At 43.4% G+C, this 24,181-nt stretch overlaps 1 protein-coding gene across 3 annotated transcripts in view; it reads left to right on the forward strand.

The window, feature by feature from the left end:
- The window catches only part of LOC147903285 (S-adenosyl-L-methionine-dependent methyltransferases superfamily protein), a 29,653-nt gene extending 12,447 nt beyond the window's left edge, over positions 1–17,206 (forward strand). For 2 of the 3 annotated variants that reach the window (XM_087372447.1, XM_087372454.1), the window contains exons 7-9: positions 15,893–16,007; positions 16,118–16,162; positions 16,447–17,206. In XM_087372447.1, coding sequence (XP_087228573.1) covers positions 15,893–16,007; positions 16,118–16,162; positions 16,447–16,518 — 232 coding nt within the window. In that variant the 3' untranslated portion in view covers positions 16,519–17,206. The remainder of the gene's footprint in view (positions 1–15,892; positions 16,008–16,117; positions 16,163–16,446) is intronic. The other variant, XR_015540761.1, reaches the window with a different exon arrangement.
- Positions 17,207–24,181: the final 6,975 nt, after the last annotated feature.

Below are 24,181 nucleotides of genomic sequence, written 5' to 3' on the forward strand. Positions count from 1 at the left end.
TTTTTCTTAGTGAGGTCATGTAATGGAGCTGCGATATCAGCAAAGTGTCTGATAAATCTTCTGTAGTAAGAACACAAGCCTAAAAAGCTTCGAACTTCATGCACAGTTTTCAGCTCTGGCCATTCCTGAATGGCACGGATCTTCGCTGGATCCATTTGTATCCCATTCTTGGATATTATATGCCCCAGATAGTGGATTTCTTCCAGGAAGAATTCACTTTTCTTGCTGTTGGCATAGAGCTGATGATTTCTCAGCTCTTGAAACACTATAGCAAGATGTTCTCTGTGGTCTTCCTCTGTCTTAGAAAAAACTAAGATATCATCAAAGAAAGTACCCGTAAAATGCCTGTACTTCCGGAAGATACGATCCATCATTCTATTGAATGTGGCTGGAGCATTTGTCAACCCAAAAGGCATCACTAAGTATTCATACAACCCGAATGTTGTGCGGAATGCTGTCTTATGCACATCCTGAGGCTGTATCCTCACTTGGTGGTAGCCACTCTTCAAGTCTATCCTGCTGAAAACTGAAGCTCCATTTAACTGATCCAGGACATCATCAATACGCGGAATAGGGAATCTATTCTTGATGGTCATTTTGTTCAGTGCGCGATAATCGACGCACATACGGAATGAACCATCTTTCTTCTGTACTAACAGTACAGGGGAACAAAAAGGAGACGAGCTGGGCTGAATCAAGCCTTTGGACAGCAAGTCCTGTACCTGAGCCATAATCTCCTCTCTCTGAGTCGCACTGACTCTATAAGGGGGTCTGTTTGGTGGCTCACTACCAGGCATTAACTCTATCTGATGATCTTCTGGTCTCTCTGGGGGTAACTCCCCGGGTAAAACATCAGAAAAGCAATCTTTAAAGTTTACCAAAAACTGAAACCTATCTTTGTCTGCATCATCCATTTCAGCATGCATATCATTCTCTTTTTCTTTTACAAAAACCATGTACGCAGAAATTGCAGACTTTATTGCTTTACCGCATGAAACATCAGATACAATGGGGATAGTGTCCCCTTTATTCCTGGCAATTACACGCTGATTTTTCCCCCTATGTACAAATTCCAGCACTCTTTCAGGAAGAGTCAACTTCACTGCCTTGCGGTGAAACCAAGGCATCCCCAAAACTACATCATAATGTTTCAGTGGAGAAATGAAGAAGTCTTCCTGATCCACATAACTCTGAATATGAAGACGGAGCTTCCCTATCAAGGGAGTAACTGGCACAGGATTCCCACAAAACATTTGATCGGCATCCAAAGCCCTGCCTAGCTCTTCCGTCTTTATTCCCAGCCTCAGGGCTAGATCCTCTGATATGAAATTATCAGTAGCCCCTGGATCAAATAAAATCAGCGCTTGCTGGTCTCTAACTTTGCCCCATGATAGCAGCAATTCTCGTTCTTCTGGGTTCAAAGCATGACCCAGTATATCAGGAATACCCCCCGCCATTGGCTTTTGCGGTCCCCGTGGCTTCTCTGCCTCTTTTCCCTTCGATGATGAAGGCTTTTTTGGGCACTGGGCAGCCACATGCCCCTCTTTACCGCACCTGAAGCATTTCCCATCTCTACGGAATTCCGCTATCTGTTCAGGGGTAAATAGAGATTTGCCCTTATAGGTCTTCGAGAACTGAGTACCCCTCGGCTTCTGAGACTGAAACCCTTTCTTTTCAGCCTTAGGGGACTCTTTCTTTTCTGATTTTTGAAAATCAGTTTTCTTTTTATCAGCACGTCCTGCATGCAAGGATGGCACTGTAGATGGATCTTGTAGCGGCACAAGACTCGCTACTGAGGCTGAATGCATAAGATCTTGAATATTCTTTGCCCCCAAAGCATTCACTACTGCCTGAATTCTTGGAGTGAGACCTGCTCTGTACTTCCTCATCTGGGTACCTTTGGAGATCTTTTTGAACGGTGCAACCTGCAAATAAGCATCCCAAAACTTTTGGTTGTACCCATCCACTGTATCTCCTGCATCCATGTGCAAGCTGTCCCAGTCTTGAAGAACATGGTCTCTAAACTGTTTAGGCATGAATTGCTGGTAGAAGGCTTTCTTGAAGCCCTTCCACTTTCTTGGGGCTGATCCATCTGTGGTCAGTGCACTCCACCATGCACTAGCCGTTGCTGTTAAATGTAGGCTGACCATTCTTAGCTTGGAGGATTCTGAAAATTTCTCAGTACCGAATGCAGCATCAAACTGTCTGATAAACTGTAATGCTTTGTCTGTATGACCATACTGTCCATTGTAGGTCATAAACTTAACAGATTTTCCTCCCTCTTTAAATTCCCTGGTCGCTTTGGAAGATTTTCTCTTCCCAGACTTCTCGTGTTTCCTTCTTTTCCTGGATGGTTTATCTGATAAGGAAGAAGAAGACATAGAAGTCGAACTCGAGGTAGACGGTGATGGACTAGGAGATCGGTGATGACGCCTCGATCTCTTTTTACTATGGGACCGTCTCCTATGAGATCTATGAGATCTCTCTCTCTCAGACTGTACACGAGAGTGTGCCTCTGGCATTGGCACGTCATATACTGGATTAGGCATAGCCTCTGCTGGAAACAAATGCTGAGCCCTGGGATCCCTTTTAAGATTTTCCAGCTCTTGTATACGAGTGCGTACCATTTGTTCAAATTCTTGTTGAGATTGTGGCACATTCCTCTGTCTTGGATACACATCCCTATCTTGAGAATCCCACTGGATAGGTGATTGATCCATATTCTGAGATCTGCAGATTTTTCTCACACTGTGCAAGTAACTAATGCACAATACCTTTGCTTTTCCAACAGAAAAGGTACCTCAACAAGAGGTGTTTTGCATTCACAATCTAGGCCAGTACGGGCTGTCAGTTCAAGGCATGTACCCACACAACTGCCAAAGCATCATCAACTATGTTGCCCTTTTCTGGCTGCTGCAGATGGCTTCAAAAGGCATCTGTTTTTCCCTCTTTTTACTGCTCAAAGGCATGCATACTCCTTTTTCTGCAAATCTCTGTTTTCTCTGCTTTTCTCTGGTTTTCTGCTACTTTTCTGACAGTAAAAGTCTGACAGGCAGGAGAAAATTGATAGCCAAAACTGTCTCTGCAACTGTCTTTTTTTTTTTTTTTGTTGAAAGAACAGTAACCAGATGGAGTGACTGCTAGTTAGTCTAACCAGACTAACGGGTTCTGGTTACACCAACCAAACTGATCTGGTTAGGCCAGATTAACTGGACCAAAGTTGAACTAACTGGACACTGGTTCAACTAACCAGAGTTAACTGACTGCAGTTGACTTAACCAAGGTTTCACTAACCACAGGTCAACCAACCAGGGTTTAACTGTACCAGGGTTAGCTTAACCACTGGTCTGCCAGGCTGGCTGCCACGTCAGCATCTTGCAAGACCTCTGCCATGTGTCCTGCACCACGTGTCCCGCGCCACGTCAGCTCTGAGCTGGATGCCACGTGTACTGCCACGTCATCAGCCTGCACATGCTGCCACGTCAGCACCCACGCGTGCCTGCCACGTCAGCTCTGTGTATGCCACGTGTCTGCCTAGGTGGCACCCTGGCCACGTCAGCTCAGCCAAAGGTTTCAAACCTTGGCTAGGCAGGAATCATCGCGCGTCGCGCCTGCGCCTTGTTGATCGATCTAAGCCTTCACGAATATGCGCTGAAGGTCTTCGTCGACAGCTCTGTTAGACAGCGGAATAACTCACGTTGTCTGTCCGTCGGATATTCACGGGACCCCAAATAGTGGCGCAACAGAGGCGTACACATTCATCACAAACTCGGAATCCCCCATCGCGAAGGCGTGTCCACACCTTCATGCTTTGCTTGAAATTCGATGTACAGAGGTCAGTCCCTGTAATCCGTTCATCGATGTCTGGTCTTGCCCCGTCCAATTTGAAGCCCCAAGCCTGCCAACTGCCACCTCTCTGGGCAACACCATCCTTTCTTCGGGGCAACGTTGGATCTTCTCTCTCGTGCTGAATCGTCACAACCTGAGAAGGTTATGAACCTTCGCTTTGATACCAATACAACCAGCAGTACAACCCGTATTCGACGAGGGTGATACAACAGCTATGGCTTATACAATCCAAACTGACGAAACAGCTTTGACTGTATTTCCACGACTGAAATTAACTCTCCAAAAGCTCTCCCTCTCTCTCTCTCTCTGAACATACACTAGGGCCCAGGACAAATTGTCGGGCTGGACCCCCCCGAAGGTCTTTATTCATTCCAGAAAATCTGTTACAAAAGTTCAGCATGAAGCTGTCTCGTAAGTCTCTCTCTTTTTTACGTGAAAAGAAATCCTTCTTTACAAGGGCTTCAAACCCCATTCAAATTGGCAACATGCCACTTGTCTACAATCTAGACTAACTCTTATTACAAGCCACTTAGGGCCATTCTGGAGTCTTCAAAGCTCTCGGTCACACGAACCGCTTCCTAGGTGCTTGTCAGGCTCCCATTTCGCTTAGGAAAAATAATCCTTGCCAGTACCTGCAACAATTAATTAAAGCGCACCACCATGGTACCCATTAATTGTTAGCGCTTTGCATGCAAATAACACACTGTGGACTAATCCTAGTCACGGTGGGCGTCCCCACTGAACACATGTGCACATCTAAACAAATATATATATATATATATATATATATATATATATATATATATATATATAAATATATATATATATATTTTCTCTGGTTGACCGGAGTCAACACTCTTGATTATAATTAAAGAGCTTCGACCCAAGGTCAAGGTGCCTTAATTATAGCCAAGTCTCTCCAACCGAGGTTGGCACATCTTGGTTAACCGGGGTTAACCCCTCTTGGCATATGCCAAGTCTTGTTGACCGAAGTCAACACTCTCTGACCGTAGTCAGGTTTACTTGACTAGAGTCAAGTATCTTTGACCGTAGTCAATCCTTTGACCATTAAAATAACTCTTTGACCGTAATTAACACATATAAAACTCTTTAATTATGATCAAATAAATGGTCAACTGTACTTTGACTTAGGATATTTACATTGTGGTGACACTTGGTCATCTCTACCATCCCATCTGGCCTGTTCGGGTGTAGGAGGTGTGGCTGTAGTAGTAGTATATCCAGAGGTCGTTGTAACGGCTGCACCAGCGGTGGCAGTAGATCCAGAAGTGGCTGTAGCAGTAGCAGAATTGGATGCCAGAGAGGAAGGTCAAAGATCCAATCGTGAGACAATACCCCAAATTTTTTTGGCAACCAGCAAATGTTTCACCATGTATGACCACATGGGATAATTGGGTCCATCGAGCTTGTCCTCAGCTGAGAACATACCCATGGCAAAAATAAAGCCCTGAAGGAAAAATGTGTGCTCAAGAGTAGCCTCAAGGATTTCACTGCAAAATGAGCTGGCTGTACAAAAATGACAGCAAATGTTAGGCAGTGACCAACCAAAAATTGACTGCTCAAACAATGAGCTAAATGTACATGCTGTCCCAAAAAATATGACTTGCAAAACAATATCTGTCTGGTCAAACGACCCCTCTGCCAAAGATAGCTGTCCTGTAAAAATATCAGCCCAAAACAAGGGTCAAATGTCTACAAATGTATCCAATGATCAATTGAGCTGTAAATGTCGCAGATGGAGGCTGCGTGCCTCAAATCTGACAAGACAACAAGCCCAAATCAAGGGGCAAATGCATAATATACCCAAATTAAGGTGAATAAAGCAAATGTCACTGCAATGGGCAGCAAATTTGGAAAAAGCCCCAAAATCTGAGAGGGCAAATATGCCAAAAAGAGGGCAAATTGGGAAAATCCCCAAATTGTGCTGCAATTCCAAGCCAATGTCAATGTTCCCGCAAGTCAATGTCTACCAAATGCCCAAAATTGGTTGTACCAAGCCCAATGTCACTGCAAATTTCAACAAAATTGACAAAACCCCAAAATTTCTGGAAGGGCAAAACTGTGAAATTTGGGGCAAATGACCAAAAGCCCCAAATTTTGCTGATGTAAAGCAAATGTGGCAAAATAACCTGCAAATCTAAAAATATCCCGCAATCTGTCAGCAATAGATCCAAAATCCCTAGTGTCGGAGTGGAAATGAAGTCAAAACAGTGCAAATACTGCAAAAGCCCCAAAATGTGACCAAAAGGAGTAAATGTCACTGCAAAATCTGCAAATGTGACACAAAAGCCCCAATCTCTAGAGCAAAATCACCTCAATGTCACTGCAATGTGTGCAAATGTGACAGAAAAGCTTCAAATCTAACTGTACCAGGTAGATCTGAGTCAAGAGGGAGAGAATCCCAGCCAAATGGTGCTAGAGCAGGTTGGAGCACTTGGAGGAAGGCCCAAATGACTGAAAAGAGTCCAAATCTGAGCAAAAAACCTTATAAAACAGCTAAAAAATGCTCGATCAGCTTCTGACAAGTTGTACGGATTCCTGGTAGCATCACACACCTGTCTGTACAGCCGTATGGACATCCATACAACTGTACGGACATATTTTTTTCCTGGTCGAAATGGTGTGGGACAGGGTCGTTTGTATGCGGGCAGCTCAGAAATTTCAAAAAACGTTGAAATCGGACCTCAAAAAGTCAAAAAACAGTCACTTGACTGTTTTCTTGCTCAAATAACAAGTTTCTGGCGATGGAATGAGGCACCGGACTGAGCTGGAGCAAAATGGCAGGTAGGAGCAATGGGAGAGCATGAGGGAAGGCAGGTAGGAGCAAGAGAACCTCCTCTGATACCACTGTTGGGTGCAGGAAGCAATGGAACGGGAGTGGAGTGCGGGAAGCAAACAACAAGTTGGAGCAAAATGTAGTATTGCTCAAATGGATAAGAGGGAAATACAAAGGGTGGCCTATATGGCCCCGAGGTCAACCATATGGTTGACCAATGAAGTCAACTCATTGAGTTGACCTGACCTACAAGGCTCATACCAGGGCTAAGTGCTAACAGCAAGGCTGCCCACGATACCACCGACTCAGTAGGGGGAATAGCTGACCCTTACTAGCCGACTTTCTCCCCATCCTGGCCGACTTGTGTGTAGGCCCTCCTGCCCCAAAACTACCCCTCGAGGGGCTATAAAACCAGGGCCATATGCCCTTTAACTTTGTGGGATCTAGCTCCCATAGTATGCCCCTGCTCCAGGCCTGTAGGCTGGCTGTGACCAGCCCTACCAGCCTCCAAACATGTCGACCTCGCTGTTGGCTCCCCTTGCAGGCTCTCCCGCCATCTTGCGCCATGTGCCATCCATGATGCAGGCCGTGTACTTGCCTCTAGCCTCCCGTCATGCTGTGCCTTTTGTCCGGGATACCTCTCTCTCTTTGATTCTTGCCCATATGGCAGCCATGCTGTTGCTCATGTGTCAGTCTTTCAAACCCTAGGTTCACCTCCCCCATGCTCTCCTCATATGGGGAGGTGACCTTTCCAACAGGGTCAGCCTAACTAAGTAGCAAGTCGGCTGTTTGGTCTAGCTGACTAGCCATGGCCACCAAATCGGCCCAATGGCTGAGTCCTAAGGAGGACAGTAGTCTTAAGGACACTGAGATTAATTTACCGATGCAAGATGAATCTGAGTGCTTTAAACCTGTAACATAGGTGACGTCAGAAGTGTTATTCCTACGGGAAAAAGAAAATTGAAAAATGAGGTGTATTATGGACCTACAAAACGAAAGTTATATACCTCTCTCTCCTGACAGCTAATGTCTACAATGTGAATTACTAAGGGGTCCTTGGGTCTTACTATGATATTGCAAGATGTATTTGTGTGGACTTACAAGTACATCAAGGGAATTTACCATAAGAGGTGTTGGTGTAGAATGATGTCAAATGCATCGGTAAATCATTGGATTTGAAGCGTGATCTTCCAAACATGCAAAACTTGTAAAGAAGAATTGCCACAGCTCATAGATGTGGATTTCATGTATCAAATTGAGCACATAGTATTTGTGGTGGACTTGAAAAGGGGTAGAAATGTAATTAGAGTGTGTCAATAATGGAATTCGATGTACCAACAAAGAGAGATGATCAAAACATGTTCTAAAGAGATTGGCCCCTAGAAGTCTATAGTTTCTGAGATGACAACAGATGTGTATGGAAGAGTCTTCTACCCTTCTCTTAAAAAATGAAGGATCAAGGTACAATGTATCTAAGGTAGGCCTTCCAAAACCCACAAAACTGGGCCCAGTCAACCCTACAAGGTGCCCCTATAATGAGGGTTGGTTTCCATATTATCTTGTGCCCATGACTCTCCTCGTTAGGCTGACGTAGACACTAACAAGGCAATGCTATCTCCAACCCCTCTAAATGTTGTGTTGCCATCACCTTTGTAAGACTTTTACCCACTTGCGATTCTCCCTGTGCAATATCTTCTGCGACATCCTTGGCTAGAGACTAGGAGAAGATTGCATGTTCATTTGGAAGGTCAGTGTAACCCCCATCACAGTTGGTGTGCTCTCTGATGGGCATGAGAGTAGGCTTGTCTCCCACAAGTTTCCTTGATATCCACTCAGTGTAGAAGCAAGGACGCTAAGTGCAATAAAAGAGAAAGAACTCATATGCATAGACGATGATCATAGTGGAAGACTTCAGTTATGTTAACTACTACTTTAAAGACTTCAGTTATGTTAACTACTTATTCAAATAATACAAAACCTGGCTATCCCTCAATGAAGAGTCTGTTAAAAATGGACCCAATAGAGGGTACGCATAGCGGAAGACTGATAGAATAACACAGCAGCTCACACAGTATGTGTGGGGTGTGGAATCACAAGCTTCTTAACTTAATGTGCTTCACATAGATGTGCTGACTTATCAATAGACAATGAAACAGCCAGATATATAAACCACCAAAATAATATATTTCTGTCTAGAGCTATGGACACAATACAAAAGAGAGTGATCGAGGGTCCCACCAATGGTGTGGTCCTCTGATCTTACCACAAGGTACTTCTCCTATCTGCCGGCTATCTCTAGACTCGAGCCCGCATGCTTCACCTGGAGCGTCTGTAGACTTTCTGTCCAGATCCTTCTACCTTACTGCCTGTGTACAGCCTAGGTAGGCAGCCCTCTGTGAGCTAAGTCTGTAGCTCCTCAGCCCAGTTCACCTTTGCTCATAGCCCCAACTGGTGCTGCTCTGCTGCTCCTTCCTGCTCCCTCAAGCGCTGTTGCAAAAGATAATTTGTGAGGGCCTGGAGGCCCTCCTTTTGTAGGCCCAAAGGCCTGCTATAAAAAGGGCCCTAGCGAGGCCCTTTTGGGCTGCTGCCAGGCTGCCCTTTGCTGCAGCTGTTCCGCCATCAACAGGCCCCTTTTGCAGGCCATAGACCTGCCTAGATACCTGTCCAACCCAAGCGCATCTGACCCGGGCTCATCCTGCCATGTGTCGCCATCATACAGCCACTCCTCGCCTCTGTCTGGAGCTCCAAACCGCCACTGATCTGCTCCTGGACCTGCTTCTGCCAGTTGCCTTATCCATGGTGCTGATCCATACTCCTGGATGGCTCCAGGTACTTCTGTGTCCGAGATTTGAAGAAGCACCCACACTTTCCCTTCTGCCTTCGAAGAAGGCCAATTCCTTCCAATCTCGCATTACCTGAGATAGTTGAAGATACGATTCTCTCTACAGCGTGCTATAAAGGTTCAAATTAAGAACATCAAGTACATACCAGATCGTTGTACTGCCTGTGTGCTTGCTCTGAAAGCAAACCATGCACCTCATCGAGGCACATACCAATAGCCTATGTAATCTCGTACTGTCCCCTTTTGAAGTACCATCTGAACATGAAAACCTAGGGCACTCCATGGAATCCGCCCTCGTGTTAGTATCAACAGCCACGCACCGCATTCCATGCTGTTCTTCACCTTCACAAAGGTTTGCTCCTAGTCGACCCACATCTCAACGTCAGACATCATCACTGTGGTTTCTAGGTCGGCATATCTGACCTCAGTAACACACGGAGATGTCACCAAGAACAGCTCTTGGATTACCACATTAGCATTCCATGCTGTCCTTCACCTTCACAAAGGTTTGCTCCTAGTCGACCCACATCTCAACGTCAGACATCATCACTGTGGTTTCTAGGTCGGCATATCTGACCTCAGTAACACACGGAGATGTCACCAAGAACAGCTCTTGGATTACCACATTAGCTTTGACTTTTGTGTCACCCTTTGAATCTAAGTCGGACTCCTTCTTTCTGCACTCCTTCGCAAAATGACCTGGCGTGTCACAATAGAAGCACTTCTTCTTTTGCTTCGTCTTGGAAGTGTCCTCGTCATCCTTCTTGGACTTGCCACCATTAGGCTTGCCCTTTCCTTTGCCAGCGTAATCCTTCGCCAGCAACGCCTTGTCGTCTTTGTCATTGTTGTAGAGCTTCTCCCTAGCATCTTCCTGTAGTAGTAATGGACCCAACTCCTCAAAAGTCTAAGGTAACAAAGCTTTTGAAACTCCGAGGTAGCCTCCTCAGTACCATCAAGGCCAAATGGCACGAGTCCACCTTCTGACCAATCGATGCCAGATGATCTCTCACCACCTTGACCTTCGTCACGTGATCATGTACCGAATCTCCCTCATCCATATCTAGGCTGTAGAGCTGATGTTGAAGAAGGAAGATTTGGGATGTATTGTCTGTCTCGTACAGATCCTTCAAAATGGCCCACACCTCTACTTACGTGTCGGCCATCTAGATGTGAGGAAGCACAAAGTCCGCTGTAGTCCCTATGATCAATGCCAGGGCATGGGCATCTTTGTCTTCCCAAGCTTCCAACTCCTCTCCATCTACTGGCATGAGTATCTTCCCCTGTTTGTCCACCATATCCTCTTCCCGTTGTCAATTTCCACAATTTTTAAGCCACTAAATGACTTCGGATCTTCACCTTCCAAATCAGGTAATTTGTCCCATCTAGGTCCCCAGACTCTCCAAAGTTAGGGATGGTGAAAGAAAGAAATCTGGGGGAGTAGGAAGGGAGAGCAGGGGCTGAAGAGGCTTTTGAAACTGACATCTTTGCTGCTAAACCACACAGCAAAGTCGATCAAACTCAACCTTCCGTAGACCAGAACTCACGCACCTGACTGAACTTGAGTCAGCCTCTTCTTGCAAGGGCACTGTCCTCCAATCGTGGAAGTCGATTCCCAAGAGCTTCTAAATCGGGGTCGTCCTTCAGCAAGGTCCCTGCCTTCAGGCTCCCACACCTGTGAGCCTCCTACAACCTGAGTCACCCTCTTCTTGCAAGGGCACTGTCCTCCAATCGTGGAAGTTGATTCCCAAGAGCTTTTGAATCGGGGTCGTCCTTTAGCAAGGTCCCTGCCTTCAGGCTCCCACACCTGTGAGCCTCCTACTCAGGCTCTGATACCATGTTAGAAATGGACCCAATAGAGGGTATGCACAATGGAAGATTGATAGAATAGCCGAGGAGCTCACACAGTGTGTGTGGGGTGTGGAATCACAGACTTCTTAACTTAATGTGCATCACATAGATGTGCAGACTCATCAATAGACAATGAACCAGCCAGATATAGAAACCACCAAAAATATATTTCTGTCCAAAGCTATGGACACAATACAAAATAGATAGATCCAGAGTCCCACCAATGGTGTGGTCCTCTGATCTTACCACAAGGTACTTCTCCTATCTACTGGCTATCTTTAGACTCGAGCCCGCGTGCTCCACCTCGAGCATCTATAGACTTTCTGTCTAGATCCTTCTACCTTACTGCCTGTGTGCAGCCTAGGTAGGCGGCCCTCTGTGAGCTAAGTCTGCAGCTCCTCAGCCCAATTCACCTTCTGGTCATAGGCCCAACTGGTGCTGCTCTGCTGCTCCTTCCTGCTCCCTCAAGTGCTGCTGCAAAAGATAATTTGTGAGGGCCTGGAGGCCCTCCTTTTATAGGCCCAAAGGCCTGCTATAAACACCGACCAGCCAGCATCATCCTGGCCGACCAGTTTGCTTGCTGGCCGATCTAATTGGCTGGTCCGACCAGCCATTTATAAGGGCCCTAGCCAGGCCCTTTTGGGCTGCTGCCAGGCTGCCCTTTGCTGCAGCTGTTCCTCCATCAACAGGCCCCTTTTGCAGGCCATAGACCTGCCTAGGTACCTGTCCAACCCAGGTGCATCTGACCTGGGTTCATCCTGCCATGGTTCATCCTGCCATGTGTCGCCATCATACAGCCACTCCTTGCCTCTGTCTGGAGCTCCAAACCGCCACTGATCTGCTCCTGGACCTGCTTCTGCCAGTCACCTTATCCATGGTGCTGATCCATACTCCCAAATGGCTCCAGGTACTTCTCTAGATGTGCTGCCCACATGACAGCCATGATGCTGTACATGTGGCAGCCCCTTTCTCTCTTTTTCTGTGAGGTACTGCCCATGTGGCAGCCCCCTCTCCATGTTCTTTCCTCTAGGCTTGCTGCCCACATGGCATCCAAACAGATGCCCATGTGGCAGCTCTTGCCCTAGGTCTCCCTCCCCCATGCTCTCCTCATATGGGGGCTTACAGATGGGGAGGTGACCTTTCCAACAGAGTCTGACTGTGGCGAGCTGCGGAAGTAAAGAGGGCTGAATCCCCCATGTCTGGCTGGCTGAAAAGGCTACTCTAGGAGAGGAAGGGCTGCTCTTTGAGGGCCGAACTGCTGGGAAAGCTGTGAGACTTCAGGAGTTGCTGATCTCTATTATGAATGGAGAGGCCTGCTTTTATAGGCTTACTCTCTCCTCTAGAGAACAAACTGGAGCAGGGGCTGATGGGCTGTAGAGGGGCCAATTGCTGAGGTGGCTGGTCCCTAGAATTGGCTGGCCGACTGCTGAAATGTCTGACTGCTGATGTGGCAGCTGACCTGCATATGCTGCGGTTGATCTAGATCCACCTGCTGCTGTAGATTACTTGTTACTGGATTTGCATGTGCCGGATCCAGATATACAATCTGCAGGCTGTCATAGAGGTGGCGAGGGCGTGACCACCTCTTTTGCTGAAGCTAGAACAGAATCTGAGTTTGCTGGAGCCTGCTTCGAACACTCTAGCTGACTATCAGTGAATGGCTGGTTGCGACGCTATTCTGTTTGGATACACCATATCATGTCCTGCTTGACTTTGGCATGCATCAAATCTTACCATTCTTGATAAGATAGATCCTTATGCTAGGGTATGAAGAGACTAGCTAGCAAGTAATCGAGTGTAATGGTCTATCCTTTAGTGCTAGGCTTTGTCGCGGCTGAGTCTACCCTGCACCTCCGGAGTGTCAACAGACACTCAGTACGTTGTCCTGTGTATAAATGGATGCTAAAGTTTGTGTGGGTGTGTGGATTTGTATGTGTGAGAGCATATGTTTATACTATTTGCTCTAAACCCAAGGTTGGGCACTGATGACGTCGGTGGGGATGTCATAGTAGCTAGTCCTTGCTCTGCATGATGGAGTTTGAGCTTTATTTGAAACTTGGGGACCAAGTTAGATTTTTCTTGCAAATTCCACGGTGCTAGATCTTCTAAAGTGCTATGTGTCGGTGCCTCACTCTACATGCAGTGGGCCAGGTGGGAGAGGGGACCTGCTTCTTCTTTGGGATCTTGGAAAGCCTTCCGTAGGCTTCCAGAGGAAACCAAGTCAGGGTTGATAGGACATCTCAGAGGGAGTGCAGGGAGGATCTTGCAGATTGAGTCAGCCCTTCCAGAGGCTTGGATAGACACAGATGATATGCCTCTCACTACCTCCACTTGGGCAGGTACTTTCTCGAGAGGCGGGGTTCCACTTCAGGTCTTAGCCTTCCGAGGTGCACAGGAGGATGCTTTGGTTTTCAGTGTCCAGGATGGTGGCAGATTGCTCAGATCTACAGATGATATATTGCTTGAGTCTGCTTTTCAGCCTATCAGGGTCGTAGGCCTTTTGATGCAGGGATCAGATTCAGAGTGGTTCTTAGACCCTGACCCCCAGTTACTCTCCACCGGGTCTTGGAGACTTTGGCTCTATGGAGGAGTTCCCATCAGGTATTTACAGTGGGACCCCGGAGAGTGGGAGTGGATTGACGCGGGGCATCGAGAGAAGACCATCCCCTTCTTTCGTTACACGGTCAGTAATGCCAGGAGATTTCAGCTCAGTAGTAGAGGTTGGAGACCCTCCAGAGTTCCTCATTGGGAGACTTTTGGTATTACTGCGGATCAGCAGAGGTACTTCTGGAGGAGGCTCTGGAAATCCCACAGGAATAGAAAGATCACTATCTTCTTTTGGCTTTCTATTCATGGAGGGATTGCAGTGAACCTTTGGAGGTCCAGATTCGGAGCCGACCCTATTTGCCCTCGTTGCCTTTCTGCTTCGGAGTCTATTCAGCATTGCTTATGGGATTGCAGACAGGCGAGATTGATTTGGATGGGGATAGCCAGGATCTTCAGTCACTTTGCCCATTCCCCACTCTTTATGACTTGGGGCTCGGTGGCTTGGCTTTCTCTTACAGGACCTCAGGTTTTCTATGAGGGACTTGACTCCTCCCGGGCCATTTCAGTTCGACATCATCGGGTTGAGCTCTGCTCGTTGGATGTGGTTACACACCGTCCTTTTACAGCTGTACATGCCTCTGTGGATACTTCTTGGGAGATTATAGCGAGCATAGCAGCCTGGCATATCTGGAGATCCAGATGCACAGAGGCTATGGAGGGTACTCAGGTTCATCCCTCGCACACATTGGCTAGTATCTGGACAGACATCGTACACACTCTGATGGCCGTATGGACGGGTATGCAGGGGGACTCCCGTGCAGCCTCAGCTAGGAGGGCTTCTTTCTTCAGGGAATGGAAGGATTCTCCTTTCTTCTCTGAATCTACTACAGGGTTGAGATGGCACTTTCAGCCTCAGCCTTGGTTTCTTTCCACCTCACTCTGAGGGGGTTTTTTTATTATCCTCATGATTTCATGATGTATTCCGCTTTGAGCTTGCTCTCGCGGGTTTTTGTTCTTACTTAATAGAAGTCTTTTTCATGGAAAAAAAAAAAAAAAGTGCTATGTGTCCGAGCAAAAAGCTGAGTTGAAAAAATATGTCCCTGTAGTGGAGTTTCCATATCACAAGAAAAGCCCCTTTTGAAGCGATCTATTGGATTGTGATTTTGCCACTCATTCTCAAGACGAAGGACGATCAGTATGCTCGAGGCCTTGAGACACTTTTTCTCAAGTATAGACAGCCATCCAAAGATTTCAAGAAAAGCATAACAGAGCACCAAATAAGCATAGAAGGGACCTAAACCTTCAAGAAGGGGATTGGATACTCCTCAAGTTTGAGAAAGCCAGACTCCGAAAGATGAACGAGAGGGAAAAGGTATATCCAAAGTTATCAACTGGGTATTATGGACCTTTATGAGTTAGTGAGCCAATAAATGAAGTCACTTATCGACTAGAATTGCCAGAGAATTGGAAGATCCACAATGCTTTCCATATGAGTCTTCGAAAGAAATATCAAGGATTAGAACCCACTAAAGCAGTTCAAGAAGAACTACTAGAGGTGGAAGAAATGGAGGAGATCGGTTAAGGTTCACACTTCTTTGGACGCCTGGTCCCATGGCAAGGCCATTTCCTTTTATGTTTTCTATCGCTCTAATGTCATTGAATTCATTTTCTTGTGCCATGTAACCTGAAATTTGAATTGGCTTAGGGAAAAGTGTTGGGTATGATATTTTCAAACAGAAGCTGCCACGGTCCATCAATCACTCTTTGCAAAGTGAGAATTTTTTTAACCAAAGGCATTGTCATAGAGAGTTTGGGCAAGGTCCATATCATGTTAATCCCCACTCGATATTGTCATTATGTAACAGGTGTTCTACTCGAGAATGGGATATGTGGTGCATTTGATGCTTGAACTAGTTTTTTAGCATTGTGTCTTGCACATGTAGAAATGCGTGCTCGAGAGAATTCCTGAAGCATTTGTACAACACTGACCCATGTCGTTTTCATTTTAGGGGCTGGTTATTGATAGCTGAGGTGAAGAGTCGTTTTGATTCAAAAAATGGTGGTGCCAACCCTGAACATTTTATGAAAGCCCTTGGTACATTGGGATTTTCGCTTATCTCTAAGGTTTGTCTTCAGGCCTATGGATTCCTTGGGTTATGTTGCTTGGCTTCTGACTCTTATTCTTGTGTGCTCTCACAATGTTTATGCAATTCTTATTTGCTCTAATTTTGCAGGACTTCTCCAATAAAATGTTTGTCATGTTCGAGTTTTTAAAACAGGTAGGAATCTCTTTCTACACTTGAAATAACAATCAACGTTGTAGAGCAAGGTAAGTCACCATGCATGTTCAATGAATTGGCAGCTTTATGTTTCTTTTCCCCCTGAAAATTGCTGTATAGTGTTTATAATCACTCGAAAATTTGTATTTCGTTTCTCAGGTTGCCCTTGTGCAGTGTGTATATGTGTGTGTGTGTGTGTGTGTGTGTGTGTAGAGAGAGAGAGAGAGAGAGAGAGAGAGAGTGAGAGAGCAATTAAATGTCATAATATAAATTGGTGGTTACAGGGCAACAAAGCCTTGAAGTTTTCTCATTGCAAGTGGCCAACACTGAAGCCTTGCATCTATAAGCGTCGATAATTTCCTTCTTTGGTTCATACTTGGTTATGGATTGAAGTTTCTCAAAGTTAAAGGCTTCACTAGTGCAGCATGAATAAAAAAGACTGCGCCATAGTCAGGTGGTTGCTGTAACAAATTGATGTTTATCATTATGGAATCAGGAAATTTTCAGTTTCGTATTAAATAATGATGATATTTGTCTAATCATTTTTCACATGACAGGCTAACTGCTAGTCTAAACAGCTATGCCATTAAACTTAAATTAGCGAGAAGGCAACGAGCAGCAGCATGTATTAACTTCTCAGAACATGCATGGAATGGGTCGTGCAGCTTCATTTGGACAGGAAAATCATTTACCTTGGTATTGCAAGCTCTTTTGAGGACCATTGTAGTCTGAGAGCAATTTTAGAAAAGTCACAAATGAATTTGTCTTTCTCCTTTTGCTCAAAGCTTTAGTCAGTCATTAATGACGTGCTCTTCTCTGAATATGAGCATGTATGATAACACTTGTGATTGATGGAGGTTTGCCTGCTGCCCCCTTGATCTTGTCATTTCTGTAGTGTCAGTGGTGGTTCAATTTCAGTGTACCTTTGTAGAACTAGATATTTGGCGACCTAATGTGTTTTGTCACCCCACACTGTATGGTTTTACTTTGATATTTCAGGCGGTATGTTGGCATGTTCTATGTGACAACAGTCGCTGATCCAAAACTAGGAAAAAGTTGTCACTTGCAAGTCTTTAGTGGTGCTTCAATGCCTTCTACATAAATGAATGTATCGTGTTTGGTAGCTAAAAGGTGTGGTTTTTGCCAACGCACTTGAATTATAAGGATGTCAAATTTTCTCCATGGCTTAAAGATAGGGTTGCAAACTTGTGTTATTTTCAAATGTGGTAATTTGTAGATGTTTACATTTTATTGATAGTGAAAGGTTTGAATTGTTGATTAGTAACTTTGTTGATGTTGACGGTAGGTTTGTAAATAGCATGTTACATTTGCAAGTTGCACATAATGCAGGTGTTGTAGATTCTTGGGTTGTCAAATCTAATATATAGTTTTATCGCATGACAATGCTACTCTAAACGTCGGTGATGTTATTTATATAAAATTTTGTTTTATTCTAAATGTTGACTCTTCGGAAAATTTGATTGCTTACATTTATAAGGTACTGAGTAAGAAATAAGTTTGTAATACTCAACAAGAGAGCACAAGTGCGCATAAGCATTGGCCTTTGTTTAATAGGAAAACTATGATAATTCCTCTCCTAGCTACTTTATTGGGAAATAGTTTATGGGTTTTTTCGTTGAGTATTATTTGAGATTTACAATATCTATGAAATACAAAGTTGGCTCGTGGCCACACTCCGTGCACCTTGTGAGACGGGGATTCATCGACTTTTACTTGGTGAATTACCCTCCTCACCATTTAAATAATATATGAAAAGTTGAACCTACTCTCATACGAGCTCTTGATGGAACATTCATCTGACCATGAATTGGAGCCATCTTCGATTTTGATATATCTTGTTCATTAGTAACTTTCGATCCCTTTGTTTCCATGTGAAGATCATTACCCTCACGGGTGCATTCCCCCACCCCACCAAATACATTAACACTTCTATAATCAAGCACAATAATCAAGCGCAAGGCTTCCGTTTCCATGTGAAGATCATTACCAATAACACTAACTACATTAATGTCAACATGAGATTGCTAAAAATACTTGCCATGCAGTATGACAAATCATGTCAAATATAGGTGCCTCAAACTAAGCCACACAGTGCTTACTAGGATTCTTGTGGCGTTTGATGTGCTTCCATGGTTAGACTTGACCAAGCAATGACATCTGCACTATGCGAGATCTTAATTGGTATCTTTGCATCGATTCCAATCTCTTGCACTAGTTCTGTCACTTGTACTTCAGTCGCCAGTTACGTTAGTTAACAACCAATTGAAAATGTGTTGTGATCATTTCAAGTTTGGGGACTATGGAGTTGCAAGGTGTTGTAAATAATGTAAGGTGCATAGGAGTATGCTTGAGTTTTGGAGGCTCCTCATCAAGGGGAAACCCTTCCTCGTAAGGGGGTCCTCTGAGAAGATCCATCTGTGTGAAAGCTGCCATTGCCCCTTAGTGCGTGGGGTGTTCCTGAGAAGCCCTCGTTGTAAGAGGAGCTTCCAAGGATTCAGATTTCGGATGCCTTGTATCTTGGTGGTATCCTGTCGACTCTCTCCACTGATCCACAACACTCGCAAGTCAACTAATTGCTACTACTCCATCTCACTGTGTTGTGGAGGCATAGAAGTCTGTGATACGTCGCTGTGCTCGGTCTACCTCCACGTTCAGTGATGCTGTGCTAGCCTGTTGCTATTTGATCTATTGCAGGAGCACGTCTTTGTGCCGTCTCATCTCAATCAGGTAGAGTCCAATGCAGACCTGGTCTTGGAAATGGATCTCAGTTGTGAGATTAAAGGGTATTCTCAACAAAAGGTTATATTATGTCATGAAACCTTTCCTCCCCTTCCTTCATTGGCTGCTCATTTTCGATAGACAATACATCAATTGGACATCAGTACAGCCCTTCTCAATGATGACTTGCATGAAGAAGTGTATGTGAGTCAGCCTATTGATTTTTAGGTGCCTATCAACAAGACAGTATGCAAGCTGCATTATGGACCTCCCTTTCTCTCTCCTTCCTCTCTCAATGTGAAAGCAATTTCACAAGAATTTAGGTTGGAGAATTAAGTGATTTTTCAATTGAGAAATTTGCAACTATCTGTCAACCTAGGGAACATAACTTATACTTGTAGCTGGGTATATCGGGCATCCATTGTTTCAAAGTAATTGTTGGTGATCGATGTACCAGTTTGGATACATAGAATTTCAGATTTGCAATGGCCACGCATCAAAGTTTTTCCCATGTTTTACACAAATTCGCTTGTTTGAGGACTACCATATGTAGAGTGGCTTCTTCAAGATTGATGATATCCCATGGCAATGAAATTATCTCCCCAAACTCCACCCTTTGTTGTGCTGATTTTCTCATGCAAGCTAAGTATTCTTAATAGCTTTGGACATGATCTAGACTCTTTAAAATATCTAAACATTAATATGCCTCAAAGTATTTGGTTGCTTTTTTGTTGTTATTGTATAAGTAAAGGTAGAATTGCTGCATTGCAGATAGCCGTATTTCTTCAGATGTTAATTGCTTCCATGTTAAATACTTTACTATATCATATAAGCAATCACCCGAAGTGTATTTGTAGCTTCTTATGCGACATAAGCCTTGATCATGAAGCACAAGATTAATTGCCTCATCTTGCCAAATATGTAGCTTAGCTAGTTGATCTATGTATGCTTGGCGACACTACCTTGACCTTTAGTTAGAAGGTTTGGGGGTGTATTACGTGGCATTTGAAATTGAGACATTGCACTTATCTTAATAATTGGTTCAAAATGAGGAGCATGTTAAGGAGTATCATCATATAGAGTTTGCAATGGATTTGACGTATATTTCTCTCCAAATTGCAAGTACACCTTCTTGTTTACAAATGACCACACATATATTGTTTCTTGAAGAAGATTAGAAATACAAAAATTAGCAAGATGATCACCTCGCAAACCCCCATTGATTGTTGAAATGCTCATTCGTGCAAAGTATTCATTATGAGTATACACCCCATGTTGTTCATATATGAAATTCAAAGGTACATATGTTTGCAAGAAATCTATTGCCTCGTTATCTTTATTATGCAAAGATGACACAAAGCTCTTGATTGCAGTGCGAACTCCTTTAGATCTCACGAGTCCATGTATCAAATATGCCACTATATCAAATAAGCAATCGCCCATTGTGCACTTGTAATTGCTTACACGACATAGCCTTTGTTGATGTAAGATATTATCAATCGACATGTCTTTTACTGATGGAAATGCTGTTTTTGCTTTTTTTTCTCTCTATGTTCGATCCCCACCCCCCCTCTTTTTCCTACAAAATTAGAAAAGAATAAACTACAAGCAACATAGAATTTGGAAAGAAAATATGCTATTTTCTTTCTCTGGGGGATTGTGTTTTTTGTTTTTTTTTCCCCTCTTTGCAAAACTTTTCTAGTTGTAGCTTTGTTTGGATAGTATGTTTGTAAACAACTTTTTTTGTTTGTATGAATTTGCTTTTTTTGTGTGTTTTATTTGTCCCCATCAGTTTGTGAGCCTGCAAACTATACGCTCCATTTGCCAAAGTATCAAGTAGCATCTTCAGTGTTCTTCCCCATCTTGAAATTGTGCGGGGCTTTGTTATCGTTAAGACTTTCGACAGATATGTAAACAATCAATAAATTGCCAAGTGTCAAACCAAACTCTCCATCTACTCAAATCTGACCAATTGTTCATCAAAGCTCCCTCTCATTTTTCTTGAAGTACTGATCACCTGGTATGTCTATACCAAGAAATGGAGAAATCCAAGGATCTCTTACGTTTATTTGGACTCGACTACCATTCTCTTGTTTAACTGTTGCCACCATGTGATTGACAGTTTTAGGTTGAACGTGCTTCTTGCAACACATGCAACTGTAAATATTTTTGCCTATTCTCTGTAAACCGGTTGGTACCTTGCAAAGTAAACATGTAGTGAAAAACATACAAGCAATTTGTGCAAATGTCAATTCACCATACACTTGCAGAAATAAGAACGTGAAATAAATGATTGCCTTCCCTATTTTTCTAGGGCCCCTGGGCCCTAACCATTGATTACAGATTCTATTGGCACTCACATATTCAATGCTGCTTTCTTGACCCGCGTAATGTTGGTAAACTTCAGTCAACCACTCTATTATAACCAAATCGGTTACTAGAGTTGTTATTGAATAGCTTGCAAGAATAGCTTGCAAACTGCACTTGCTTCTTTGTGGTACTTCCCTATTATCATGTTCTTTATCACGTACAGGGAAGGGTATCCATCATTTAACAGAGAAAGCATTTCATCTTTTATATGTTCATGGTTGTTGGAAAATGTTAATTGCACGAAAAGTAAGAACATGAGGGGGGCAAAAAAAGAGAGAACAGTGGAAGCAAAAGCAATTCATTAGGGAGATTTGGGGTCTCAAAAGGGACTCCAATTAGCATTTCCTAATTTCAAGGGATTAGAGAGCAATTTCAGGTGTACCAATGAGAGTGCTATGAGGTGTGGGGCAATGCCATGTTAAAGTTGACAAAAGCATTTAAGGGTGTAGAGACATCTAACCCAAAGTTTGGACCCATGATCTTCACTCCCAATCCTTGATCTAATCTCGAATCCAAGGGATACATTCAAATTTGAGGTAGAGCACTCCTAACCATCAGATCAAGGGGTAGATCTAAGGGATACCATCAAAGGATAGAAGGATTAAATATCCACCCTTGATCAACACAAAGATCTAATGGATCGGATGAGAGGAAAATGCGCTTCAATATAGGCCATAGATTTGCAAGTAGGTCAAGGGATGAAATGAGGGGAAAAGGGGCTTTAATCCAAGCCCTTGATTTGCATGTGGACAATGGTGCTTCAATCCAAGCCATCAAATAGGTGCTTCAATCCTAGCCCTCCGAAATGCGCATTGAAATCCAACTTTCCCTTCTTAATGAGGCCTCCTTAGAGTTAGATTTTGCCTTTTAGAGCCCACCAAAGTGCATCCACCATCCACCAAAGGCATCCTAGACCTTTGATGTATCCACCATCCACCTCCATCAAAAGGCCAAGGTTGCCCAATTTTAAAATAAAGGTACCCATGTCAGTTGAGTAAATGGTCTTAATTAGAGAGAGGAAAGGGCTCTAGGAGAGGGGAGGAAACAAATGCTATAGAATGAGTACTTACAATTGTGCAGTCATCAACACATGTTCGGTTAGCAACTTTTATATAGTGGGTTGAAAATCTTTCACTTTCATTAGCTCAAGTGTCTTCTTAAATCACAAATTGCAACTATGGCAGTTGGGTATGGATCCTGATTTTGCAATAGCTCTGCTACCCATGTTTCTTCATAAAAGCTCAACTCAATTGCACGTCGTGGCAACAACATGATAAGTGTACTTCTTGGTACTTTCAATGTAAAGCTTGAATCACCTTTATCCCATTCGGCTTTCTTCTTAGAAATCCAAAAGTTCTTAACTCTTATATGCAATGAGGTCCTTATCAAGTTACAAACGTAATTGTTGTAAGACCATCTTTGTCAGTTAAGTCTGCTCTTATATTGGGATATGATGAATTTGTATTTCTGTCGTACATGCTGTAATAATTTAGAATTATGCCTTTAAATATGACTGTTTGCGTGTTTGGAATGATGTCCTTTATCATTATAACTTACAACTCGGAAGCTTCTCTTTTTTGTGATTTGTTACTTGGTATTATATTACTACTTTCTGTTCTTACATTGGCTGACTCGAAAGTTGCCGTTTGGGTGGCTGTACTCTCAAGACTACCCGCACCGTTGAGCTTTTCTTTATTATATTTGAAATTTGTTTTTCACCAGTAGACATCTTTGAGTACCTCGCAAACAAAATTTGCTTGTAGCATGTCAATAGTCAATGTCTATTGAATGAATAACATCTAGCTTACGAGAACACACCCAAAATTTCACTATATATTGATGAAGATACATTAGTTGATGTTTCCTCAAGTCGAAGATATTGCTTTTGAATATAGTATTACGTATATAAGGAATATCTGAAACTACATTGGTTATGAGTTCATATTAGTTATTATTGATAGCAACATAGAATGAACATTCACGTAAGTCAAAAGAATTTATTTATAATATCTCAACACAGCAAATACGCTATAGCTTGTAACATTTCAAATGAACAACCATTATATATTGATAGCAAAATTTAATATTATAAAAAAATGAGTTTTATTTTCCTATTTTTTGTATAACAAGCATAGAAAATTGCACCAGTTAATAGTCTTGATGCATTGCTAATAGAAATAAGGAGAACCTTATCCATATAAGGTAAGTAGACAATAATAGTTTAAGCTCCTTGGCTATGCCTAATAAACTTCATTGCTTCTACAAATTGTGCGGACCAAGTTTCCTACAGAGCTTCATGCTCTCCTCATCTCAATGTCTTTGCAAATGACAGAAACTAAGAAAAGGCAAAGACCTAGTGACACAAGTGCAATATCAATGGTCTCATGAAAAAAGAGTGACAGTCAAGAAAGTATTGCAATTATATGTAACCATTTTGCCCAAATGACCAAAGACTGCTAGTTCAACAAGCATAAAATAATGGAAAATGTCCACAAAGTGGAGCAAGAGAGTAAGAAAGCCTACCAAGGTGAAAGACCAAAGAACAACAGTATTTTGTGCTACTTTTGTGGTAAAGAAGGGCACAAACGAGTGATGCTACAAAAGGCATGCAACTAAGACGACCACACACCCCAAGGAGGCATGGTGATGATGGAGGTAGATTTGACGATGATCACAAGATCACAAGGACCAGCTAAGGCAACGCCAAAGAAGCCATGAGAGCAATACTTTTGCTAGAAGGAGAAAAAGAAGATGACAAGAAGATATCCATGAGTTGAAGCAAAAAGAACAACTCGTTGAAGTGAGAGAATCATGATAGAAGGATCGACTGATGGAGTATAAAAAATGGAGAAAAAAGGGCCATGAACCCAAGAATGAAGACAAAGTTGGAGCAGATGCAGATCAACTTAG

This window comes from Dipteris shenzhenensis, chromosome 3 (genome assembly GCF_047967505.1).
Source record: "Dipteris shenzhenensis isolate YYH24624 ecotype China chromosome 3, Dip_SZ_1.0, whole genome shotgun sequence".
Classification (NCBI taxonomy): Eukaryota; Viridiplantae; Streptophyta; class Polypodiopsida; order Gleicheniales; family Dipteridaceae; genus Dipteris; species Dipteris shenzhenensis.